The sequence below is a fragment of the Mixophyes fleayi genome, chromosome 10, assembly GCF_038048845.1.
Source record: "Mixophyes fleayi isolate aMixFle1 chromosome 10, aMixFle1.hap1, whole genome shotgun sequence".
Lineage (NCBI taxonomy): Eukaryota > Metazoa > Chordata > Amphibia > Anura > Limnodynastidae > Mixophyes > Mixophyes fleayi.
Genome location: NC_134411.1, coordinates 75,091,823 through 75,113,592, shown reverse-complemented (window position 1 = coordinate 75,113,592; position 21,770 = coordinate 75,091,823). Strand labels below are relative to the sequence as shown.

Sequence of the window (21,770 nt, the reverse complement as noted above, 5' to 3'; positions counted from 1 at the left end):
CTGATCTTTTAATATGAATAATAGTGTGAGTCATTGAGTGAAGGGGAAGTGATGTCCTCAGAAGCTATGTAATAATATATAGGACAAGGATTGCACAGCTCTGGTAGTGATAAAGGTTAAAGTTCCCACTGTACAGGTAGAAGGTGCCTGTCCAGCTTTACTGCTGTGTTTGCCCTGTTACCGCAGTTCCTGCAACCTTTCATCATTCTCTATACAGATCAGTGTGTGCAGAGAGCTGTGTCCTTTCTCTCCAGTTATGCCTGGTCAGCTTATCTATCTAGGAATGGATAATATCCATGTCTGCAGCTTAGTGTCAACACGCATAAATGTTCCTTTCAGATGTTTATGGAAAAATAAACCCTCAGATACACATGGTTTTATTCCAGACGCTGAAATATAAATCCTGCGTTTGTGGGAAGGAGTACCAGGCTGTTCTGACTTGTGTTTTGTGTATTGTTTTCCTTTAATCACTGGGGAAAGAAGTGTTATGGCATTTTACATACAGATGCCTTAAGTTCAGCTGCTGCCATCCACATATTGTGAATCTATTTCTTTTGCTCCCACCAGCTAATGCACAGGATGATTTTATGTAGAGATGTTTGACGTGAGTCCATCGTGGGACATTCATTGCATTTGAAAGGGGTTGGGTACGATCTTTCGAGACTGCTGACACCAAAAGGGTGGCAGTCTGCCTGTCGACAGGGTTAAAATGTCAATATCTGGACTGTCACAAAGTCTCCATTCATGCGGCAATGTACGTGACAGCCGGTGGGCCCACCACCACCATCATCGTTATCATCTATTTATAATTCTGCAGCGCTGTTCAGAGAACTCGCTCACATCAGTCCCTGCCCCATTGGAGCTTACAGTCTAAATTCCATAACATACACAGAGTCTAAGGTTGATTTTACTAGCACCCTGAGGAAACCCGCGCAAACACGGGGAGAACATACAAGCGCCACACAGATAAGTCCATGGTTGGGAATCAAACTCATGACCCCAGTGCTGTGAGGCAGAAGTGCTAACCACTTAGCCACTGTGCTGCAACAGTACATTACAGCCAGTTAATCTCTGTGGGGTGCAGGCTGTGTTTTTTATTGTTTATCTATGTGTTAATGTGCAAGTGTTTAATTGACAGTAATTGTGCCGGCGGGTTGTCACTGACATTGCCGTTTGAATATCGATATTGTGACTGTAGCCTTCACTACCTGTCGACAATCCCAATGTCGACATTTTAACTCTGTTGACAGGCAAACTGTCATATTTTTGTTGTCGATAGTTGACTGTTGACAGCTTTAGCATTATCAGAATGGCTATATCCCTCTGACAGTATATAACCTGCATGCCTATCACAAATTATGGCACTGTTCTATAACCATTATCGCCTAATGTTGTCTAATGCCTAATACAACAGCTGTTCTTATGTTGTGTTGGGGTCGGTGGTGGTGGTGGCGGCGGAGGTGGTTCTTAGCCAAAACATGGTGATGATTTAAGAACTTGCTTCATTGTGATCATTTCATCAGTGGCAATTCTAAAACCTCCTAATAACCTAAATTACCTGTAGTTAGGGTGGACAGTTGAGAGAATCTTTTGTGGAATAAATAAAGGGCGATACACTATTATATTAGAAATGTCTTGAATTTTGTTAGGGATTGATGATATTTCTGAAGTCTTCTTATCTGCACCATCAGGCATAGGGTCTATTTAATGTATTAAATCCCACAACGGGCCTGTGGTCATGTCGGTGAGGACCAATGTAAAGCAGAGTATGTGTCCATTAAACCAACCCCACACATTCACAACCCTTTGTACCTTTCAACTGTGTTGATCCAGAGGAAGAGCATTTTGTCTGGTGGAAAATGCAGTTTACCATTAGGTATAATTGTTTTGAATGTGTGGTCATTACCAGTCTGTTCTATTAAGCTATTATGAGGACATGCTAGACACAGATCTGTCGGCCAAGCCTAATGTGCTGCCAGTGTAAGTCAGAAGGCCCGACGATATGGGGTAAGGCCCGACGATATGGGGTAAGGCCCGACGATATGGGGGAAAGCTGACCTCTGTAAACTTTTTTTTTCTGTTGTCATCTAGGTACAGCTACATGATCGACAATGTCATCTTGCTGATTACGGGAACCCTGCACCAGCGCTCCATTTCGGAGCTTGTACCCAAGTGCCACCCCTTGGGAAGCTTTGAACAGATGGAAGCTGTGAACATCGCCCAGACACCAGCAGAACTATACAATGCCATCCTTGTGGACACTCCTTTAGGTAAAAGTCTTCATACTGATCCACTTTTCTGAAATTCCAGTATGAGCTTATGATTGTATGGTGGTTTTATGCATTCTTCTCAGATCAGATACCTGTACTTACACTAAGAGACACTTTCAAATGGGAGAGAGGAAAACTGTAACATAAGTGACAAAAATGGTGATAGATTTGTGGACTAGTCTCCAAGCAGTGGAAGTTGGAACTCAGACAGTAGAACAATTCAGAAGTGCTTGGGACAGACATATGGTTATTGTTAAAACTTTGATCTAATATACAGAATCAAAAAACACAAAAAAAAAAAGACAAACTAGGTGGACCTACGTCCATCTGCTTGTGGCAGTTTCAACACTGTAGTGTATTTGGTAATGCCCATCATTAACCTGAATTAATGTACATCTCTGACCCTTATGTGTTTGGTTTGTAGCTGCATTTTTTCAAGACTGCATATCGGAGCAAGATCTCGATGAAATGAACATTGAAATCATCAGGAACACACTCTACAAGGTACGTGCAGAACTTGTCTCCAATTGTGGGAGTTTGAGTTTAACAACCAATGTAAATACTATTGGGCAGAAGAAAAGGGATAAAACAAGTTGGATATGGGGGGGGGGAATAAAGGAGAGGGGTGGAGAGCAGAAAATAAAAAGGTTCAAGCCACGACTGTGGAATAATGATGGCAAGTTACAAATATAACGGTTGTGCAACCGGTCCTAAAGCCGCCTATATAGACTCTTTAGGTATGATCTAGAAAACCATAGTAAATGAATAGGCGCTAATGAATATAATAGGGTGCGTCACTTAACCGCTCCTACAACATTAACAGGCACTGTACCCAGAGCTGTAACTTAGAATTCTAGCGCCTGGGGCGAGAAAGACAAATGCCGTCCCCCTAGCCCTCAATTTTAACCAAATTAGCCTAAAATATTCCTGAACCGCACCCCTCCCTTCAGCATGGCGCCCTGGGCTGTCGCCCTTGTCACACAGCCCTAGTTACGGCTCTGCCTGTACCTGTTCTACAATAAAGACCAACAAATTAATGAACAAGAGAGCACTAGTTTATAGTGGTATTTACATTTGATATTTATTAGAAGCCTTAAATTAAAATGAAAAAAATCACACATAAAATATAACATAATAAACACGTGAAATGTGGCCGGTGTATAAGTAAAAATCACATTCCAAAGTATATTGTGCAACTTACTCAAACACAGTCCAGCCAGATTGCAAAGGTGACAAGTGCTTAGTGGGCTATATGATCTGGTCACATAGCAATGTTGGTCAAAGGGTTGTTGGCTCAATATCTGACCTTCATCCTATCTAAAAGTGTCTCTAATTCCTACTTGTACTGCTGAGGGGATCTTCAAGGCCTAAGAATTCTATTGATATTAACTTGTTTGGTATCTCTGAATCTGATCCTAATTACTTGGCAATTAGCCATCTACCACCCTCTTCAACTATCTTCATCAGTTTGGTACTCCCTCATTGCACACGCCTTAAATCCTAGTATAAATCCCAAATAGTGGTCTTCGCCCCACAGGACATTTATGGAGAAAATTACAATCTCTAGCAGACTTTCTTTTATTACATTTGTTTTCTTTCCTACTATAATGCACCGCTCCATCTAGCCAAATAGTGCTCCTTATACGTCTAACCCACATCACCGCTTTATGGTTTTCAGTTCTTTGTTGAAACCGTCTAACTCTTCCAACCATCATCTCCCCTCAAGCTTTTGTTGATTACTTTTAAAAAGAAAATGGATTGGATCCCATTAGAAGGGTTATTCCCTCAGTTGTAGCACATCTTCTGAACCAGTCCGTATGTACCCTCCATAACATTCCTAGTCACTGAGGAAAAAGTTTCCCTACTGCTCCATTGTTCCCCTTTAACAACCTGCAAATTCCATCCCATTCTTAATCACCTTTCCACTTGTCTAATATCAATATCGCCTCAAATACTAAACTCACTCACACTTTTTATATTTTCTTTCTGGTTTCAAACGCAGTTATATAACCAATAATGATAAAGCCCACTATGGCCTCAATCGACCCTGGAAGTCGCAGATCAGCCTCTCATCCTCCAGTCAACTCCCAACTGCTTTGAGATCCCATATTATATTTTACCTTTATTGTAATAAACTCTTTCATCCTTACCAGTCTGGCTTGTGCTAAGGATCTAGATCCGTGATGGGCAAACTTTTTCAGGAGCGGGCCAAATAAAAAAGAAAAACTTTAGGCGGGCCAATATAATTTTATTAAAAGACTCAAATATCGAAATATATAATACAAATGTTTTGGAGGGGAGGGTGTTATATAGCAGTGTTGCCTCTATAAGTGCAGCGATCGTACAGACACAGCATTTATTTCAGCAGGTTGTTGCAGATCCGTCTTTCTGGTGAGCCACTAACTGACAACACAGCAGCCAATCGAAATCCGCCTTAGTATATGACCCAGCCCATCTCTTCTCACATGACTTTCAGCCATTAGGGGGCGGGCAGGTGTTTGAGTGATTGACATACGAAGTGTCCTTTTAGGAAGGAGGATGAAGTGTAATGGAGGAAATAGCTGGGAAGGCATAAAAATGAAGCTTCTGACACACAGGGCCGGCCCTAATATTTTTATACATATTTTAATTACATTTTTTAAAAATATTGGCGGGCCGGATAGATCCTCTAAGTGGGCCGGATCTGGCCAGCGGGTCATAGTTTGCCCATCACTGATCTAGATAGTCTAAGTCACAAGACCTCTACTCCGTTATTTTCTGCCTTTCATTAGCTACATTATTGCTGCTCTTCTGGTTCAGTCGTGCATGCTATCGCCATCACTAGGAAAGAGCACTCCCGGTTCTCCTCCTTTCTTGGTTCTGTTTTAGTATTTCTGTGCACCGTAAAGTTTGATCTGCCCTCCTCCTTATTTTCTGTGTCTACCCATACAGACAGTTTTTTGTTCTTTTTTTAAGTTATCAGTTTATAATCTCACCTTTACACATACAACACACACACACACATTCCTATATGTCAACCTAACCTGTTTCCTTCATTTCAGTTATTAGCTTGGCTCTTTGCCATTTAAACATGGATAGCAGAGCGACAACTACAAATAAACATTTCAAAAACAAAAGTACTTCTCTCCACCCAAACAATCTCCCACCATTAGGCCTTCCTATCTACGACAATAATAGTCATTTGTCTTGTTCTTCCTGCTTGGTGTCTAGAAGTCATTTTAGATTTTTGTTCTTGTCATTTTTCCTGACTTATTTAAGAAACGGTCACATTCAGCTGTTTCCTTCTCTGTAACATTTCTAGAATATAACCTGTCCTCTGGGTCTCTATTGCTGTTGCATCCTCTGAACAGCTCTAACTTAATCTCCTACATGCCGACTTGTTCCTTACACTCTTCTGTGACCAGCTTACTTATTGCTCCCCTTACTACCATGGCATTGTCTTGCTTTATAAGCTTTTCTTATGCCACTTTGTATCTCAGGAACTCCATACTTTCTAACATTAGCCTACGTTCCTCCCTTCACAACGGCAATGCCCTTCCCTAGCCAGTCTTTATTTATTTACCGCATATATGTATACTAAATGATCTGTTGTATTTCACTTTTATTTATATGTATCTTGCACCCTGTACTACACTGTACTTTGTAAATCACTGTGTTTGCTATCTAAATACAGACATATATGTGTGTGTGCAGGTCTCTCTATAAGCAGCTTGGAGAGCACTGATTAATAAAGTAACTTTTTCTAGTTTGTGTTGGATAGAAAATCAGCCAGCTTCTCTTTATGGGAACTGCTACAGTATTGTCTGGTCATGGTTTAGAGCAGCGTAACCTCAATGATGTGAAGTTAAAATGGAAAAAGCTATGTTCTGAGCAGAAGTCGGTCTTTCAATGCCCTTCATCATTATTATGTTTAGTTTAAATGTTCCCACACTTAACTGTAAATAGTTTAACACATGTATGTTGAGTGCATTAAATGTATGTGTATGCCTGTTAATTTCTGCTTTTATGTCTGGTTTGCAGGCTTACTTGGAATCCTTCTACAAGTTCTGCAAAGGACTAGGAGGCACTACTGGAGATGCTATGTGTCCCATTCTCGAGGTACAGACCTGCTACATAGATCATCAGTATGGAAATAGCTACTAATGTTTGTTGCAATAGATGTATTGGCTCCTAGGTACGCAATGTATCCATTTATAATAAGAAAAAGAAACGTTGCCAGAACCCTTACCCATTCTCTAACCTCATCACAAGATACACTCCTTCCCACCCACTTTGTTCTGCCTCAGACCTACGCCTCTGCTCCTCTCTAGTAACCTCCTCTCTGTTCCAAGATGTCTCCCGTGCTGATCCCCCACTTATGAATTTCCATACCACACCTGACCAAGCACTCCCCCCTACCTTTAGTCCTCCAAGTGCTCTCTCAAAACCCACCTCTTCACTGTAACCTATCCTACTCCCACCTGTTACTACTCCCTCTGCATGTTCAACCTTCTCCAGACCTGTGCCCGCTCTAAGTCCTGCTCGCTCCTATTGTCTCAGCACTGCCATATTCGTCTAGAGTCTAGACTGTAAGTTGTCACAAGCAGGACCCTTCTACCCATTTGTGTCACATCTGCATATACTCATCAACCTTGTCTTGTTCTATGTGTAATTTGTAATTATGACCGTCTCTGCTGGGTTTTGTGGGGCCTTGCAAATAAATAACAATGGAAGTGTGTAATTCCAGTTACATGCTGAGTGCAAACAAATAACGTTATTAGCCAAACTTTGACCTTATGAGGCAGACCATTAATAATGTATCTGACAGTTAGGAACCAGAAATGTTGAGTGTTATAATGACACCTTTAGAAACCAGGGAAATATAATGTGTTTGTATTTCTTCTTATGGGAATATCCATGCATGCATTACACAGCATATTAACATAGCATAACTAAAAGTGACCAACATATAGTTTTCTGACCCTCATACAGTCCAAATGATGAGCACATTGTTAGTATGTTACAAAGTCTGTCTGTGACCCCCTACTGTACCTCCCTCTCTGTGCCCAACACACTAGGGGGCATATTCAATTGTTGCTCCGGCCGCAGTTCTAAAACTATTACCGTTAATACGGTAATTACTCGCTGAATTTCATCTCGCAGCTCCCTGAGCTGCGAGATGAAATTCAGCGAGTAAACTACCGTATTAACGGTTTTTACGCGCAATATTACCATATAAACAGTAATAGTTTTAACGCGCTCGTTTTCCCGGCGGCCGGAGCAACAATTGAATAAGCCCCTATATGTACTGCATTCTTAGCACAGTATAACAGTGTGCCAGGACTAACGGGAAGACAGGGCACAGAAGCAGCCTTCTGAATGCACTGTCACTCATAGGAACAAAACATGCTGTGATTTACAATCGTACAAACCCCCAGAAAAAATGCTCACTTGCGTTGTCGCTCTTGAGCTACTTTCGTACAAATGCACATAGTTTTATGGATCTGTAGGCTGCTGTAAGGATGAAGCATATAAATGCACCTTTATTTCCTGTAAAAGGACTTGAATTTCCTTCACTTCTCCTTCTGAATCACAACGAAGATGGCTCCGTCCACCTATGATCTAGCAGAAAGAACACACTCCAAGCATTTCCATTTGTGTTTTAATGCTGCTGTCTGCAAGATGTGCCTACCAATCCAGAGAGTAGAAAGAGTAGTCAAAGAAGCAAAGGCCCTCTAAGAGGGAGCATCCAATATTCATCAGATGGGTGAATCATCACCATTTATTTATATAGCGCCACTAATTCCACAGCGCTGTACAGAGAACTCATTCACATCAGTCCCTGCCCCATTGGGGCTTACAGTCTAAATTCCCTAACACACAACACAACCACAGACACACAGACTAGTGTCAATTTGTTAGCAGCCAATTAACCTACCAGTATGTTTTTGGAGTGTGGGAGGAAACCCGAGCACCCGGCGGAAACCCACGCAAACACTGGGAGAACATACAAACTCCTCACAGATAAGGCCGTGGTTGGGAATTGAACTCATGACCTCAGTGCTGTAAGGCAGAAGTGCTAACCCCTTAGTCACCGTGCTGCCCCACCGTAGCATAATATCAAATCAAAATACATAATCCAGACTTGTGCAGCAGTGATTAATCGAATAAATTACCAGTCTTACAACTCTGAATACCACCTCGCTCATTATCGTATCACCGGAGTAATGATTGCTCTTTGTCTATTGGTTGTGTTTAAACCGTGGATACATTCTGGGAGTTGAAGGAGTGTTTTATATGCTAGGAACATTGAATTTCTTTGACATGCAGGATTTCAGTGAAGCTGTGCTAGCACCTTACAACAAGCTGGACAGTATCTGTGGGACTGATCCCCACATAAAGTTGTTGCATCCAAGTTATAAGTGTTCTCCTAAAATTTCCAACCCGGGAGAATTCCTAACTATACATTTTCAGTTCTATTAACGCTACTCTCTAAACGGATATTTACTGTATTCAGACTATTAAAAACTAATGTCACCAGTGGGCGAGCAGGGAATTTAGAAGTAGCAGTATGGAAAATGTCAATGGAATTTGATCGTTTGAAATTGACTTTGGAACCCCCCTAATTCCCACATAACATCATCACCACTGTTTATTTGCATAGGGCCACAGATTCTGCAGCACCTGACATACTCATACAGATGAAACATACACGGAAAAGGCTAATTTAATAACAAGGGTACAGTTAGGAGATTTGTTCTGTTCATTTTAGCCAAACATTTATTATTCTGCCTAACATATAGAAAGATGACTGGGACTACAAGGAAGATGGTATGGACAGATATGAGACATGGGGTAAAGGGCTCTGACCATAAGAGCTTACATTCTAGAGGGAGGGGGTAATGAGAGATAATAGGGGCAGATGTGACATTAGGCTCTTTGGTCCAGGTGGGTACTAGAGGAGGTGGAGGCTAAACAGTCCAAGATGTTGGAGGGTAGAAAGAAGAGGTGATGGAGGCGCAGTGATGTGCTTGAGGGACGTTATGGGTTACGGGAACGCAGGGCTTTGCGGCAGGAACTTGTAATCCTGTGTCTGCCTGCGCGCACCTACACAGTTGGAGCACCAGTGCAGCTTGGCCTCTCTGCCCCATACCTGCATCCCCTGCACTTGTTCCCATACTTTCTTTGTTATCCAGAGAGCAGGGACTCTGATTTTAAAATGTTACAACGCCGTACCGAAGAAGAAGAAAAAAAGGGGATGCTGTCGGGGTTCCCCTGCTAACTTACCGTGTTCCTGAGTGTGTGCTACATGTTCTCTTTTTGTTTTGTAATATTATGTACCGCCTTTGTGATCTAACATTAGAGGTGAGCGAGTACTGCCTGTAGGGGAGTGATTTGAATAGTGATTTTTTGCATATTTTAGTAACCTTTCTAAATTGTGACCGGCTTTGTATTATTTCTTATAGCTTCCTTAAGTCCACATCTCTGCAGCCTTAGGGGTTGTACACACTCTGTAAAACTACAGATGAAGTGCCTCACGGGGTGCCCTATAAATAATCATGTAGGAATGTCTCTATGGTAAACAAATCCTCTGCAGTCACTAGGACGCTGGATGCATGTGCAAATTAGGATGTCCAGTGCTTCAGTGTGTACACACATTCACCATGGAGATCAGTAATGTTAGAGACTGAGACTACCTCCTGTAGACTGCTAGTCAGTAACAAATTGTTGATTTTGTGTTTTAAACATTTTAAAATGGTGCATATTTCTTCTCTTGGCGTTGAAGTTGAGGACACGTGAAAAGTCAGCATTAAAAAAAAAAAGAAAGGTTGGCCTGCTGGCATAAAAGTGAGTCATGAGTTGAATCCTTGCGTGGCAGCAAAGAAAGGGTTAAAGCCTCACCTTTTCCATAGCCTTAACTCTAACCCACATGACTTCAAAGAGTTTTTTTGTTTATTGTTGTTCCTTGAGACACCTATACACACTGCATATTGTTTGTGTAGTCTTTAAAGAGAGACTATTAAAAATATTGCAATGACTCTTACATTAGTCTACTGTGTAACAATGCAAGCTAGTTGCTTCTATTATGTGTATCTTACATCGTTGTGCCCTTTTTCTGGTGTACTTGTGGTACAAGCATCATTCCATGGTACTTTATATTCTCTCTCTAGTTTGAAGCTGACCGCCGGGCATTTATAATCACAATTAATTCATTTGGCACGGAGCTCTCCAAGGAAGACCGTGCCAAGTTGTTTCCACACTGCGGTAAGCTGTACCCTGAAGGACTGGCTCAGTTGGCGAGAGCTGATGACTACGAGCAAGTGAAAACAGTAGCTGACTATTACCCAGTAAGTAAATATTATGTACTGCTAATTTAAACATCCTCCTACTACACACCGCTGTCAGGTGGCTTCATTTGGATTAAAGATACTGTATAGTTTCTTCACATGCTGTAACCCTTTCTTAAACACCTGCCAAATATTTCTGATATTTAGGGACCTATCTTCAGGAACTTCAGTATAAACTAATTACAGCCCATCCTCAAATCTCAATTGCATTTAAGAGATTGGTACTCTTGCATATTTCTTATTGAATTGTACTTTGTACCATGAACATGCTTGTCCTAAGATGGAACACACAACCTGCTTAGGTATGCATCTGATTAGCGTAGTCCCTCACCTGTCCAGTAGGTGGCACTGTCAATTTTGAGCTTTTGTTATGCTTCAGGGAACACAGCACAAAAAGGAATATAAACAAGTTAAACAATGGTGTTTAGCCTGTTATTGCAAGTGTTGTTTTGAGTAGTTCACAACAAAATATCAGAAAAGCCTACCTAAAGGAACATACTTATAGTTTCATATCCTATCTTATTTAATGGAAATATAATCAATTGGAAAACAGTGTTTTATCTTGTAACTTGTATTATTGGCCCTTTGTAAAAAAAATAAAAATAAAAAAAAATAACCTGATGAAACGTAACACATCTTTAAATGAGATAACCTGACTAGGATGCCAGTGTACCTTGTTTAAATCTTTAATTTGTTTACTTGACTGTTACTGATGGTACTACATAACCCATGAGTGGACAGAGGATTAAGCTGAGCATCTCAAAATGGGTCCCAGCATATCCTTTCCAAGCTTCCTCTAGGGCACCAAATATTCTGACCCCCCCCCCTGGGGGCTTTGGAGGTTTCAGGCAGGTGGGAGCCACTAGGACTAGATTGGCAGGCCATGGGGCCCACAAGGGCCGCTAGCCTGCCAATCCTGTGGAAAAAAATAAAAAGTGAACTGACAGGTGAGAAAATAAATTTGATGAATAATTGTGAATTACGTCCCCAGCCTGTTGCTACTGCCCAGCACAAAAGGCTATGTGCAGCTCAAAGTGGGGGTTCAAACAAAGTGCCTTAATCTGTCAAATTGGGTCACCACTCCCATGTGATATTCTGGCACCCCCGGCTCTCTACTCCTGGGCCACAATGTCGCGGTCATTCAAGCTACCCCCTTTTTGGCCTGAAGACCACGGTAGTCTTTGCATTATTGCAGACCAGGCCCCCCAGTTCAGTTCTCCAAAAAAAACTACACCTGCGGGCACCATTGTTTATTAGATTTTGGAATACCTGCCGATTCTCTCCTTTGTGTATTGGATGTGGCTGGCATCAGGGAGGAGTTTTCAGAAAATGAGTGCGAAAGGGCAAGTTAAAAGTCCTATAACAAAAGGGAGTTTTGTGAACAATAGGCAAGCATGATTCACACGTATCCTGTGTTGTCTTATGGCAATATGTCCCCTTTAAATCAATAGCCAAATGTGTGTTTATGTATGTGCATATTGTAACATGCATTCACTGTTTTATATTGTTTCTCTCTTCTCAGGAGTACAAACTGCTGTTTGAAGGCGCAGGAAACAATCCTGGAGATAAAACACTTGAAGACAGATTCTTTGAACACGAGGTAACAATATGTTGAGGAAAGCCATGTCTCGTAGCTTGACCCTCCGCGCACACAGCTGTGTACAAGCAGCATTGTGTCTAGCAAAGCTGCGGTAGAACGTCTCTGGGTCTTCATTAGCCGTGCAGGGAAACTGATGAGATCCAGATGAACACTTTTAGCTCTCGCTATTTCTGTTCTGTGTTTGGCCCACAGACCTTCTCTTTTTACAGATGGTTTTGTGCTATGAAAATTTTGTCATGGTATAAATGGATCCATCTGCAGCTTTGCTGACTGTGGGTTTTTCTCTTGTTCAAGTATCAAATAACTTTTCTGATCATTTGGAAATGTTCTGTCTTTGACACCTGCAATGCATCGAGGTCAGGAACGCACAAACCGTTGGCAAACGTTTCGGTGCTCGTTACTACGGCTTTTCACTTGAGTCCGTTCACTGCTGCAAGAATTGAGGACAGGTCTAACACCTCTTTGCAGCAGGGTTCAATCATTTAAATGACCTAACACAGTCTCATAGACATGGCTTTCACAGGGTTGTCTGTTGTATTTATCAAGCAAAAGTTCTATAGTGTTAGTGGGTTGGTTACGTTTTCCCAGAGTACCACAACCCCGACGCTGAACATATCCGATGCCGGAATCATGCTGACTGCAGTGTTCAACAATTGACCAGCGGGGTCCCGTCATTGCCGCTTTAAATGAACAGTTATCTAGGTCACACTGTTCGGTCACGTAGAACTCAACTGCCGCAGAGGTCTGTGTTCGGAATTACTTGCGGTCAGCATGATCCAGGCATCGGAAATATCCAGCGTTGCTTTGTAGGTAAGTCTCTGTTTAGATTGATGTTGTTTTTTGTTCTAAGCGGTGTTTCTTTGTAGCTATCCTGGTTGTCGGGGTTGTGGTAATCGTTTTTACTATTACCACCGTTGTTAGTGATTGCTGTGTAAGCGTTTTTTATTGAGTTGAGTTTTTTTTAGTTGTTTCGTTGCACTTGTACATTCTGTTAAAGCAGCACAAAGTCCTGATTAGGTGGTGTATCGGGTTATTTTGTGTGTTTTGGCAGAAGCAACAATCTGTTTTGTTCTCACCTAGTCTTTTTGTTCTGTGCACACCCTGTAGACCAGTCCTGCACGACAGACATCAATGCATCACTCATTGTCAAAATGTGTTTCTTGATGAAATCAGTTAGGACAATCCCAGTAGCTAAATCATTTAGAAACATCTTCCCATATTAAATAGCTAAAACGTTCTGCCCCTAAATGTTAAGTGACATCATGACGCACGCTAGTCCTATTGATAACATGGGGCTTGTACTACATTCACCACCATGCCCAAACAGTTCATGGCAGCCTGGGCTTGCTGGGATCTGTAGTGCGCTGGAGACAAAATAGTTTATTACTGTTAATTGGATTTACTTTTTTTTTTATTACCCCACACTCGCCACCCAGCATGGGGCTGGGTACCCCTGGACTGGGTGGTACTATAGCAGGGAAACCCGCAGTGTGGTGTCCCCTTGCCATAATGCCAAACCAGCCCCAAGCCAGTCAGCACAGGGCTGTATACCCTAGGGAGATCGGGTCCGCAAACAGTTAAACACCAGTAGGTTTAACCAGCTGTAGTAGCACTAGGGCTTTTCCCACACCCCAAGGGCGGTGATTGTGGGATAATCATTATTTAAGTGTAGAAATCCATTTTGTCCCTGGTGCACTACATGTCCAGGCTGACATTAAGTGTTTGGGCATACCGGCGCTTGCAGTACTACAAACACCAGCATACCCATGGCTGCCAGGGCATGCTGGCACTTGAGGAGCCACAAGTGCTTTGAGCAGGAGTCTGGTTAAACCTATACTTTTTTGGAATTATGGCAGGGGGACCCCACGGTTTTTGTGCCACCATCCCAGCCTGTCAAAGCCTAGTGCTGGTAATGGTAAAATCAGAGGGGGGGGGGGGATTTTGCTAGTACTTAGGGCTGTTTAGGGTGGCACGATGTGATTAGTTTTATTTTTTTTTGTTTTTTTGTTTTTTGCTTGTTTACATTTATAACCTTTTTTTTATTTTTGTTTGTTCATGTTGACATTACAACCCTGTACTCATTTTACATGTCAACGTTTTAACTGTGATGTTTTTAATTAGTATGTGCTGTGTAAAATCTAGCATAAATGCTAATCTCCCTCTCTGTAGCCTTTATAGTACAGGTTCTACATATGGCATACTAAATAGAGGACTCTGTAGTTTAATACTTGTTACGTAGTCAGAATGGGTTAAATTAAATTTCTAGGTAAGAGTCTTGTTACATAGACATTTTAGATCTCGTTATCACAACTCTTAGTAAACATAAAAGGAAAACAAGAACCTACTATTTGTGTAATGTTGAATGTTGCACAGTAGTCAGACCTGGTCGCGGGAAATAGGACATAAACAAAACAGAAAAACAGATTTTGTAAGTGTTCGTTTGTTTTTTGTTTTTGTTTGTTTTTTGTTGTTGGCGGTGGGGATTACACACCAGGACATAATTAACAAATCTAATATCATGTGACAAAAAACTATTACAGATTTGACTTTAGCAAAAAAGTAAGCCAACATGAAGAAGCCTTGTTTGGAAAAGTAAGTACATGCTTATTCTACTGTAAAATATTGTTTACACATGGAGAACAGTGCAGACGGTTATCAATCTTTCCAGTAGTGGATGTCCCTTAACAATCACCTAAAGATCAGACTTTATGGTGCTCAGAGAGATCGAGAAGAACCCAAAAGCTACCAGGCTTTCATGGAAGGGTGACCAGAAGAAAGCGATTCTCCAAAAACAAACAAACCTTGCAGCATGGCTTACACACGCAACGTTGTATCTAAACAGGAGAGATCGTTCCAGAGGTCGTATGTTCTGAGTCCAAAGTGGAGATGTTTAGTCTTAATGCACAACAACCTATTTGTCGGGCACAGTAAGGGTGGAGTAATGATTTGGGCTCGCTTTGGAGCCAGAGGCCCCAGGAAACCTCTCAATGGACCATCTCTGACAATTAAAGTTAGTGATTGTTGAAAAAGAAAGCAGTCAAGTCAAAGCATTAAAATGCCGGGATGGGAGCTTTACAGAGCTGTGCATAAACTGATGTCCTCAAATGTTCTTGCTACTGAATTATAGGGTGTACTTATTTATAACACATGGTTCTTAAGGTTATCCTTATTTACTCAACAACAAATAACCCATAACAGATTTTAATTTTGCTTATTTGTCACATAATATTAGACTTATCAGATGTTATGATTTGCTGAGGACAAGATGATTGTTTTTATATATCATTACATAACACAGATATGAACAAGGGTATACTTACTTTTCACATGACTGTACCTGATCAAAAATAGCTGGTTTCACTTATTAATCATCAGTAACGCCAACGTTTAAGTGGCCGAATTTTCGCTGGAATAACAGGTGTTTATGTTGACTAAGAACTGCAGAACTTTGTGACCTATTTGGCAATGGTAGTGAAACTAAACACAATACGAAACTACTACTGTTGAAGCTCTGTGTAGCATACATTATATATTCATTTTAAGAAAACAATAATATATCAGTTGTACTCTGTCTTCGCTGAACAAGAACTATTGTGATGATCTAACCAAATATTGATGGTACTGATGTACTGCATTTTCTACCAATGAATGGAACAGCAAATCATTGTGCCATGTTTAATGGGAAATATAAGCCTATTAAAAGTCTTGTTTGGAATATCATTTGCAGGGCAAATAATATACTTGTCAGTGGTAGGATGTGGGGTGGCATTTTTCATATATACCATGTTTAGCATTATACAGCAGCTGAAAGTAAAACAAATAGCAGATCATTAAATAGAGCTGGTCTGACTATAATGAAAATATAAAAAATTGTCAACCTTAAATCCACATCACTGGCAAAGAACTACATATCCCAGAATGTCCAGCCTGCTATTAGCATGTTTGGTGTTCTGGGAAATGTAGTTCAGTGGATCGTTTTCTGAACAACTAAAAACATATAGGAGTTACGCTTGATATGTCTCTTGTTCCAATCTGTTCATAGAAGTCCTTTTTTCGTTGTGAAAATATAAAAACAAAATGCAGTAATTCTGGAAAATTCATAAAGAGCTGACTGAGTAGAAGGTTCTTTAAATCTACAATTTATTGCTTAATGTACAGGGTAGTAACATTTTAGCTGCTTCACGAATTTGATACCATGCCAACAATCCTTACACACAATAAAATAACAGTGTTTTATGCCAAGGGCAAGTAGGGTTGCCAAGATTTTAGTGGGTTTGAAACTGGTTTCTCTAGCACGTCCATATTGTGTCTTTCAATTTTAATAATAAAAATAAAAAAATAGGAGTCCAATCTTTGCGCATAAATCATTTACAGGTAGATATGGTCTTGAAGTGTGTGCCAATTTCAGTGTAATTAAAGTATACTGCGTTACGTGATCGGAACCATTGGGGCATGTCTGGTGCCCACATCACTGCAAGCAGCAGACGAGCCCATTCAGGGAGAGTGTTTAAAAGAGAAGTCATGTCACAGTTCTGAACTTGGTGTGTGCTGTCCTTGCTGTGTATAGCCGGTTTTAGGGTAATAATTGCATCTGTATAAGATGGCAACTGTGCGGGTTTCTGTGTGTGTTATGACATACCTTTCTTAAAGGGACACAATTGAAAATCCTTAGTATGGTTCCAATATCAGAACCAACAATTAAAAAGGAAGAGCTTTTGCCATATAGTAGCTGGGGGGAGAATTCAGTTGGCTGTGTTACTGTTGAAAGGAACGCAGCCTGCGCTCTGTTACCGTTAATACAGTAATTTCAGGGAGCCGCAAGCAAAAACCAGCATAATAAGTACAGTAATCTCTGACAGAATAATGCGCACTACTAGCGCGTAGGCTGCGTTCCTTTCGGCAGTAAGGCGGCCAATTGAATTCCTCCTATGTGTAACCAGCAAATGCTGAGTGCAAGCCTATTATATTTTGTAATTCTTCATAAGTACTTCACAATAGTGTCTCAACAGGCTCACAATGTGACCTGTGTTCTAGTGTGCAAAGGAAAAATGCTTCCCTTATAGTCTTATCTTACATTATTCAGCTATACAGAGCTGCAGGTGCACTATATGTAAATCGACCAACTATAAAATATAGTTGGGTCTTGTTTACTAACCCAGGGGAGGAAGTTGTTTGATACCTTGACCTAAACATCAGTGTTTTTTATTTGCTATTTGGCCAAATGCTAAAGATCTTTAAGTAAGACTTTCATTCATATCCCCTTCAAAATCTAAAAGTACAAACACTTAATTTTGATTGTTGGTATTCTGCGATTCCATTTGCGATTCCATTTGAACATCAACTCTTTCTGTATTTTAAATATGTAATTATTTAAGGTGGCGATGAAGAGCTGCAGTAACAATGTGCAGGAAACACGTTAGTAATTATATTTACGTGCGCCCATTTATGTATTTCTTTTCCAATGTTGCACTTGCTGTTCCTTTAGGCACTCGTATTACTGAGCTATACAATGCGGAATCTCACAACGCATGGAATGTACCTTGTCAGTACTTGTTGATCTTTGGATGTTCCTGACCACTGTCATCTGTCTCTCTCCACAGGTGAAACTGAATAAACTGGCCTTTCTAAACCAGTTCCACTTTGGTGTATTCTATGCCTTTGTGAAGCTAAAGGAGCAAGAGTGCCGGAATATTGTGTGGATTGCCGAGTGCATCGCCCAGAGGCACCGAGCCAAGATTGACAACTACATTCCTATCTTCTAAAAAAAAGACATTCTCAGCACACCGTGTCCTCACCATTGCTCTATCCCCGCAGACACTTCCTCTGCCTTACGGTCTGATCCAATTCACAAAGTGGGTGTGACGAAAAGTTGTAAGATTCGGCGACGTTTATTAACTGATCAGCAGCCGGTTTTGCTCTATTTATGGCAGGTAACCACCGGTGGTTTTTATTTAGTCTCTGCAAGGCCTGCCTTCCCCTCTGGCTGTGAAGGAGTTAACAGTCGGTTTAACCCTTCAGAATCTTCCTATGAAAATGTGTGATGTATAGATATAGATGTGTGTGTATGTACACAGACACTATGTGTGCTGTACCAATGTCGGGCTTTAGTTCTCTTACCTGAATCTGCATTATCATTCAGCACCAGCCTTGGTGTGTTGTGATTCAATGATCATTTCTCTGCTCCCTCTGTCTCTAACATTTCGCTTAGAGCAGGCGTAGCCAACCTGCAGCTCTCCAGTTGTTTGTGAAACTACAAGCCCCAGCATGCTTTGCCAGTAGATAACCAGCAGATAGATGGCATGCTGGGATTTGTAGTTTCACAACACCTGGAGAGCCGCAGGTTGCCTACCCCTGGCTTAGAGAAATACTTATCAATGAAGTGACGGGAGCGGAGTGAGGAGTTCACAATGAATCTCACACACGTCGGGGCTGGACAAAGTGTAATTAAAGGAGACTCCTCTGAGGGATAGGAACTGGTCGCAAAGGATATCTTAGATGTGATGGGACATGTTCATTGTGGTCCTTTTATAGAGTAGGAATATATTTGTTGTATTGTATGATGTAACTCTCACTGTATCATAATAGGTGTTTACACTAATAAAAATGTCACTCCCAGCCAGCTGAATAGTACATCAGTGGCTACAAGGTTTAGTTTTTCTTATTTTCTGTGTAGTAATAATGCCGCTTTTGGAATTCATAAGAAACTGAGTAAGGGGACGCTTACTTCCTGTAACAGCCTTCTACAAATTCAATCTTTTTTGTTTGTTTGTACTCGTAATGTTTTTATTGCGTTTTACAGCCTTTCAAAATATTTGTATGTAAATATTGTGGTAGCGGTCGGACTAAAGAGCAATTACCACGTTTGAACAAAACCCTTTTCTGTAGTGTGTTCAGCTCTGTTCCCTCCGCCCAGGACAGAGCACAGAAAAGAAGTGCGCAGGGTAATGACACTGTGTTCTATGATGTAAGGAGTATGAGCAAAACTAAAAGTCATTGAAAATCACTTTGTAGAAGCAAACGTGTCTTAATTAAAGCGAGGGGGAGGGGGGGGGGGGGGAAATGTGTGTATCTGGTTTATTATATTTACACCACACTTCAAAACTAACATTATATTTCATATGTGACATTCAGATCTGCATGAGCGATATCTTAATACACCATACACTCCACAATGTGTATAATGCTGGCAAGATATCAAAGTTTCCCTTTAGTGCACTTGGGCAGTCATGAATATTACTTTCATACAGGCAATTGTGCTCTGGTTACCACAGCAGATGGTGCCTGCTTTATTGCACACCATCTCCATCCAAGCCTATGCTTTCCAGTGGCCCATCTGTTGTATCGCTCTTGTATCGCACACCAGTTTCTCAGGAATCGTTTTAATTTCACTGCTATCCTACATTTTTAGCTTTTAGTTTGCATAATAGAAACCTAAAGTTTCAGGTTGCTGGTATGAATTATTATTTTATTTTTATTATTATTTTAATTTTTTTCCAACAAAGGCACAACCATATTTTTCTATTTACCATTTGTATGGGATGCTAAGAGATAAATGATAAATAATTATGTTGCAGCCTCACATTCCATAAACATGAAATATATAACTTAGACTGAGAATGTGAATCCATATACAGCGGGCTAAAAGAAGAATGACATGATCAAGTTCATTGTTAATGCCTTTTAGATGGGAAGTCTGGTAGTCGAAACAAGTCCAGTTAATAACTGAATTTCATTGGATTTATATTCATTGTCTTTTTATGTCACGTATAAATAGGAACATCCTGCCCCAAATTGCTTACATAGATGTATGCCTATAGATGGAACCTCCACTATTGTTTTGGCCATCCACTTGTAGTTCATTTGGGTATTTATTTCATTCCTATGCTGGAGACCTCAAGAGTGACATTTTTACATTTCCTATGTGTCAGTGTTAAAGAGTAGATCTTCCTGGGGAGTCCTTGTCCGATTTGCTCTAATTGTGCAATGGATGTTTTACAATAAATTCTTCTGTTTCAGTGAATGGATGCTCTCTAAAATGATGACAATATATAAATATATATGTATGTGGTAATAAAATGTTTACCTCGGCATGCATCGCTCATTGTTATTTAAAACGCTCAGCTTCAATCTCCGATCCTTCCAATATTTTTCTTTATCTTAAGGGGTTGATAGAAGAGGCATTTTATCCATTTTTGCTTTATGTGACTTTTTTCTGGTTTCTGTTAGCTATTTTCCTGTTTTGACTTTATAAGGTTCAACTTAAAAAGAAAGAAAACACAAACAAGTATAAAGCAATGTTTGTGCTCCCTAAACTTGTTGTTGCCTCACATCATTTTAGGGAAGGTTCTTCTGTGTTTCAAAAAAAAAAAAATCCTAAAAAATCTTTGTCTAAGTTACTACAAACCAGGGATCTAGTACTGCAGCATAAAGCAGGTCTACCATTTGGTGGGCTGAACCATTGCTCTGGAGAATGGAGTCTGTCCGTTTACTAGGAAACAGTGACCTATCGAATTGATGGGTTACCGTCTCATAAATAATGGTTCAGTCCACAAGATGGCTTCCTTCACTGAGGAAAGACCAGATTTAACCCCAAAGACAGACCATCCATTACTTTAACCAACAACATTTCATCACATTAGATTGTTTTTTCTTTCACCCACAAGTGTGAATTTTTATTAATGGCTCAATAAATTTTATTAATGCCATTACATGGCAACAGACATCTTAGGAGAGAAGGAAGCCCCGGTATTAATGTCCTGCCACCCCCTCCCCTCCCCCTCCTGAGGAATGGAATATGGCAAAATGCATCTATGTATAGAGCTGGGATGCGGATGATTTAGTTCATTCTGCTGTGTTGTATGGTTGAGATATCGCAGGAAAGAGGCCAAATTCCACTGGAGAAACGTGAATCAATTATCATCTGAACTACCAGGTTTTTTTCCTTTGTCCAAGTGGACTTTATCTTTTATACATAGTTAAAGTAGCAATCCCACATAAGTTTAGTAGCAAGTTAAGATCTTTAAAGCATACATCTGTTATTTCTCTAAGTTGTTCTTCTACACATTATCTCATTTTCAAAATCTCTCTGGAGGTTGTAAAATAAACATTATTCTTATAGCTTGCTACAGTGACTTATATTAAAGAATGCACCTCATTTTCTTCAAGAGATAGCTGCATAAACGTCCTGTACCTCCTCATAGTTCCAGCAGTCCTGTTCATCATGGCCAGCACTGAATTGCTGCATGTAAAATGTACATGATCATAACAGATTGAGTGGCCGGATCAGGGGCATAGTTAATTTGGTTTCTGATTCTAATTTGGCAGAGGTGGAAGGTAACTGATTAAAACAAACTTCAGATATTAAGGGCTAGATTTACTAAGCTGCGGGTTTGAAAAAGTGGGGATGTTGTCTATAGCAACCAATCAGATTCTAGCTGTCATTTTGTAGAAAGCACTAAATAAATGAAAGCTAGAATCTGATTGGGTGCTATAGGCAACATCCCCACTTTTTCAAACCCGCAGCTTAGTAAATCTAGCCCTTAGAGTTCATTCCATACAACCTACTTGACATTT

At 40.6% G+C, this 21,770-nt stretch overlaps 1 protein-coding gene across 1 annotated transcript in view; it reads left to right on the top strand.

The window, feature by feature from the left end:
• Positions 1-20,287, top strand: part of ATP6V0D1 (ATPase H+ transporting V0 subunit d1) — a 64,557-nt gene extending 44,270 nt beyond the window's left edge. The window contains exons 3-8 of the mRNA XM_075188877.1: positions 2,092-2,270; positions 2,695-2,774; positions 6,291-6,368; positions 10,421-10,597; positions 12,120-12,197; positions 17,798-20,287. Of these exons, the coding sequence (XP_075044978.1) occupies positions 2,092-2,270; positions 2,695-2,774; positions 6,291-6,368; positions 10,421-10,597; positions 12,120-12,197; positions 17,798-17,959 (754 nt within the window). The 3' untranslated portion in view covers positions 17,960-20,287. The remainder of the gene's footprint in view (positions 1-2,091; positions 2,271-2,694; positions 2,775-6,290; positions 6,369-10,420; positions 10,598-12,119; positions 12,198-17,797) is intronic.
• The last annotated feature ends 1,483 nt before the right edge of the window (positions 20,288-21,770 follow it).